The 5,000-nt window shown below is 46.2% G+C and overlaps 2 protein-coding genes across 2 annotated transcripts in view; both read left to right on the top strand.

The window, feature by feature from the left end:
• LOC125047160 (glycine-rich cell wall structural protein 2-like) overlaps positions 1-1,411 on the top strand; it is a 1,701-nt gene extending 290 nt beyond the window's left edge. The window contains exons 2-4 of the mRNA XM_047645278.1: positions 17-51; positions 405-984; positions 1,150-1,411. Of these exons, the coding sequence (XP_047501234.1) occupies positions 17-51; positions 405-984; positions 1,150-1,319 (785 nt within the window). The 3' untranslated portion in view covers positions 1,320-1,411. The remainder of the gene's footprint in view (positions 1-16; positions 52-404; positions 985-1,149) is intronic.
• Positions 1,412-4,135: 2,724 nt separating this feature from the next.
• Positions 4,136-5,000, top strand: part of LOC125047159 — a 1,413-nt gene continuing 548 nt past the window's right edge. The window contains exons 1-2 of the mRNA XM_047645277.1: positions 4,136-4,267; positions 4,320-4,659. Of these exons, the coding sequence (XP_047501233.1) occupies positions 4,136-4,267; positions 4,320-4,659 (472 nt within the window). The remainder of the gene's footprint in view (positions 4,268-4,319; positions 4,660-5,000) is intronic.

Here is a 5,000-nt window from a genome sequence, read left to right as displayed (position 1 = left end):
CACATTGTCCATACAGCTACGGGATTCCCTCCCGTCATCTCCATAGGTGTCGTGGGTATATAAAGGGCGCCTTCGTTTATTCCGGCACAACCATTTTGACTCTCGAGGACGATGGTAAGTCGCCTGAACACTCAAATATGTTTATGAGTCGACTTCTTCAGCTCAGCGCTTTTATCTTGTTGTATTTTATTACTGCCATATCATTACTGTAATTTAACGTTCAAAATGTTTTTTTATGTATATTATCACTGTTTTATCATATTATTATAGTCTATTTAGTTTTGCTATTAAATTTTCCTCTATTTCACCAATTATTAGTCCTAATTACTTCATTTCTTTTTCATATTGTTTACTCCTTTCCGAATCGTATTGTTCTTATAATTTCACCGCACGTCGCACCACAGGCCGGCGGCAAGAGTTCTTTGGCAGCGGCACTCCTGGCGTGCCTCGGCGCAGTGGCTCTCTCTGCCGACACGAGGCACTACGGTAGCTCGAGTGGCTATGGTTCAGGAGGAATAATTTCGAGCGGAGGCTTCGGCGGAGGCCACGGGGGTTCAGGAAGCTTCGGCGGAGGCCACGGGGGTTCAGGAGGCTTCGGCGGAGGCCACGGGAGCTCAGGAGGCTTCGGCGGAGGCCACGGGAGCTCAGGAGGCTTCGGCGGAGGCCACGGGAGCTCAGGAGGCTTCGGGGGAGGCCATGGCGGCGGAAGTGTGAGCATCGTAGGAGGCGGCTTTGGAGGAGGTTACGGAGGTGGAGGTGTGGGCGTCGTCGGAGGAGGCGCTGGAGGTCACGGCGGCGCAGGCGTGGGCATCGTCGGCGGCGGGTTTGGAGGCCACGGCGGTGGAAGCGTCGGCATCATTGGCGGAGGCTCAGGAGGCGGCTACGGAGGCGGCGCGGGATCCAGCTGCCGGGCCTGGTGCAAGAACCCGCAGAACCAAGCCTACTGCTGCGAGGACAGCAGCGAACCAATCACGATCCCAGTCGGTAAGTTACGTCACATATGATGCGCCCTGGCACGTGGTATAGTGTCTAGAAGTCTTGAATGTGTTATATTTTGATGTTCTGAATAGTATGCGAGGCGGTCCCTCAACCAACCCCCTCCTAATCCACATCATCTCCACTATCCTTAATTGTGAACCTTTATCACAGTGAAGCCAGGCAGCTGCCCGCCCGTGCGCCCGCAGTGCCCCCCCGTCCGGTCGGGCTACCGCCCCCCCAACCAGTGCAGCAACGACTCCAAGTGCCCCGGCTATGAGAAGTGCTGCTACGACACCTGTCTGCAGCACCACACCTGCAAGGCTCCCGGGAGCACCTGGTAGTTCTTAAGTCGTGTACAGAGAGCAGGCTGAATGTCGACTTGCTGCTGTCTATAGCGTTTTATGTAACAGTATAAATTAAAATGTAAAATTTCCATACAGACTATTTTCCTAATACATTTCAAAAAATGCTGCCAAACGTTTTTATCTAATCAAGCAGTGGGTTACTGGTCGAAAAAGCTTGCTTGCGGTCCACTGTGGATAAAAACAAAGATCCCCCATATAGAAATAAGAAAATGTCTTACACTTAGTACCATGGTCATATACAAATCAACTATATAAACTATATCAAATTAGTATTATTCGCTAATGCGTCATCAAAAAATATCATGGATACTCGCATTACAATTGTCAAAAGTTCACGGCCTCGTCTCGCGGAGAATAGCCGCCAGCTGTCTTTTGTTTCATTAAAGTCAAGGGCATCAAGAGAAAACAGAATCACAATGTCCTCGCCGTTGCTCCCGCTTCCATGTTTCCTTCTCTCGGTCCATCGGTCGGCCTCCTTACAAGCCATCCCCAGCGTGAGTGTCTTGTTTCTAGCTCGCATCTTTTGGGACCTTTGCTTCAGCATAGTGTCTCTGTCACTCCCAAACCACCTTTGCCATTGCCGTGTCGCACGATTATTGCATTAAAGAAGTAGTAACTGCGATCGCTTTTGGAGACTGCGGGATCCGAGAGACAGCTCCAGAAATTAAGTTGCGATCTTAGTCCCATTAGGACGATAAGGCACATCAGACAAGAAACACACCTACTGCATATACTAATACGGGGATGACAAAGGTGGCGAACATTAGGACAGTTTTGGTTATTTTCAGTATTCACTGTTTATTAAACATGATCTACTATAATCATATCTGCTGTCTTCATTGCACTGTAATGGAAAATAATAAATGAAACCTTATGTTTTAGGAGCTTTAAAGGCTTGGAGATTCTGATGAGAATTAATCTAGAGAAATGGCAATGACGATTTTACCTATTCTTGAAAGAAGTAGGGAGACAGGTTAGTGCTCTTCTAAAACTGGAGACGGGGTATGTATAACCCCCGTCCCACCACCTGTGTCCTTGCATACACACAACGCGCACACATTTTCTCGCATACACACAGACACATATCCCAAGCTACAAGGTTATTAAAAAGAATCGAACGGTAAGCTTTAACATCATTTCTATATGTTCTAATGTTTTTGTACAGTATATCAAAGACCTTGCGTTTTGATTCAGACATTTTTTTTTTTTTTTTTTAGATACAATAGAAACTGAAATTTAAGTGAATTACTTTTATAAAATTGTTTTGACGCAACTCTTCATTTTAATTCTTCTTTTAAATCAACTCGACTTCAGTAAAATAGCCCAGTTACAGTCACAATTCCTATGTAAACCAAAAGCCCGATCTTTGCTGTAAATGCAGACATTACCTAATAGCAACTACAGATGCATGCTTTGGCAAAATCCCTGGTACGAATCATCTCGCAAATCTATAGCTGAAAAAAATAAGAACTGAAAAAAATATATATTATAAATGATGCTCTCGTATATTCCCTGCCATACGCAGATCACAGGGATTACACATTTAAAGATCTTGAAGATTTAAGAACCTTGAATCACACCAGGTCTCATGGGCGAAGGTTCTGCTCTCCTTACGGCGGTTGGGATCAAAGTCTGATGTAAACTAGTACTTACGTAGACTTACTCGTACTTTAGACTCACACTATAGACGTATTCACATTTTCGTGGAAAAAATGTTTTCGTTCCGACCCGAAACCAGAAGCTAAAGAATTAACCCGAACAACGAAAGTCGGTCTCTTATCAGGTATCCTTTAAGCCTCGTCTGTGTACGAATGGCTTTGCTTGTAAGAGCTGACACTCACCTTCCTTCTTGGCGGAAATGAAAGTGGCGAGAATGATGTCGTTTCTTCCTGTATCCAAGGTTTAAATAAATATGTAAGTATTTAGACCTTACCCCTGCATCGACACTGTGGGAAAGAGTAACTTACAGACTGATATCTATCAGGCTGTACGAGAGCAGTGGGAGGATGTTGCCGCAATATCTACTAATTGTTTAATCTACGAATGTATATCATGTTTGCCGCCATATCACAGCATTAAAGGATCTACTTGTCTGCCGTATTTGTAGAGTAATGAGTCAGTAATGTAATGCTCGGTAGTAATTAGTATCCCTTATCATTATTCTAGCTAGTATCATTTTGGTCACTGCTATCGCTTGAATTATGTTTGTTTTTTCTGCATGTTTTCTTTGTAACACATTTATCATCGTATCACATCTGCATTCTTGCATGACTTCCCGCACTACAATTTATTTTTCCCATAAATCTCCACAACAAGGAACACAAACGCAGTTGCCATGCTAGTTGTTGTTATAATGAAAACATAAACCTGGATCCAGTGATGAAATATAAATATACGAATTTTCCATCATATTTCCCTTAACCGAAAAGCAAAGAATTAGAAGATAAATGGCAGAAACATAAAGAAAATTGTAAATGGGAAAGAAGGGGAAACAGGCGATAATGGGGGAGGGGGGAAGGAGTGCCTAGCTGGAGGCTGAGGAATCGACGGCCGCGGGCTCTCTGGGAAAACTTGTGCGGCCCCGCCTCTCGACTCACCGTGTCACCCTTCTCTGTACTGCACAGTTGACATTGTCGTTTCTTATCGCCCATTGTATAATTGTGAGTCCGATTTTCAACTTTAATATTCTGACGCAATTCGAATTTGGCAGTGCCTGAAGTTAACATACGACAGCTGTTGCACGATGTCAACAATGGCACCGAAAGCGAAAAAAGTTAGCTGGAAAAATCAAGATGTTTAGAGAGCGTCACTCGCGCCAAGGTGAGCTTTACATTGTCCTCTTCGTCTGGCATTTCCTCGAGTCATCGCCTGAGCAGCGCTCGGAGTATATATACTCCGGTGGCCGCAAGTGCGTCTTCAGGCAGGTCAGACACGATGGTGAGTTCTTCAGTCGCGGAGTGAGTTGTCCCTCTGAAGGAGGCTGCAGCCGAGGCTTCACTTCCCCGTCTTCTTCCGCAGGTCCGCCTCGAAGCTCCTCTTGCCGTGGCGCTCGCTGCGTCGCTCTTCGCCGCCATCGCCGCGCTCGCCGCCGATACCCGCCACGGGATCGGCGTGGTGGGCGTGGCCGGTGGCGCGGGGGGCCTCATAGCGGGCGTGGGAGTCGGGCATGGGGGCGGCGTCGTCGGAGGAGTGGGCGTTGTGGGAGGCCACGGCGGCCACTCGGGAGGGAGCAAGAGCTGCAGGTACTGGTGCAAGACGCCCCAGAACCAGGCATATTGCTGCGAAGACGAGAGCGACCCCGTCTCGCAGCCCTTCGGTGAGGCTCGGAGCGTGGCTTTCTGTTTCCCTTTCTGCCGAAAGGAGGCCTATCCAGAGCAGGGTTCTTCAGGGGGTCGGGAGGATCAGATGAAAATTAACATTTCTATTAGTGTTTTTACTTTAAAGTTTAACAGTGCTTTGTGTATCTCATATATGTTTGAGACAATCAAATCTGAATTAATAAAGCACATTATACACATTGCATGGAAAGTTGTGTTTATGTTCATAGCTTGCATCAGATTCTTAAAGGCTCCGTGACTCTAAAAAGGTTAAAAACTACTGGATTAGAGTATTTTCACTTAGAAAACTTCCTATAACTAACGGCATTGGGAAGTGTCT

Source organism: Penaeus chinensis, chromosome 40 (assembly GCF_019202785.1).
Source record: "Penaeus chinensis breed Huanghai No. 1 chromosome 40, ASM1920278v2, whole genome shotgun sequence".
NCBI lineage: Eukaryota > Metazoa > Arthropoda > Malacostraca > Decapoda > Penaeidae > Penaeus > Penaeus chinensis.
The sequence above is the reverse complement of the archived record's forward strand: the minus strand, read 5'-3'. Positions and strand labels throughout refer to the sequence as shown.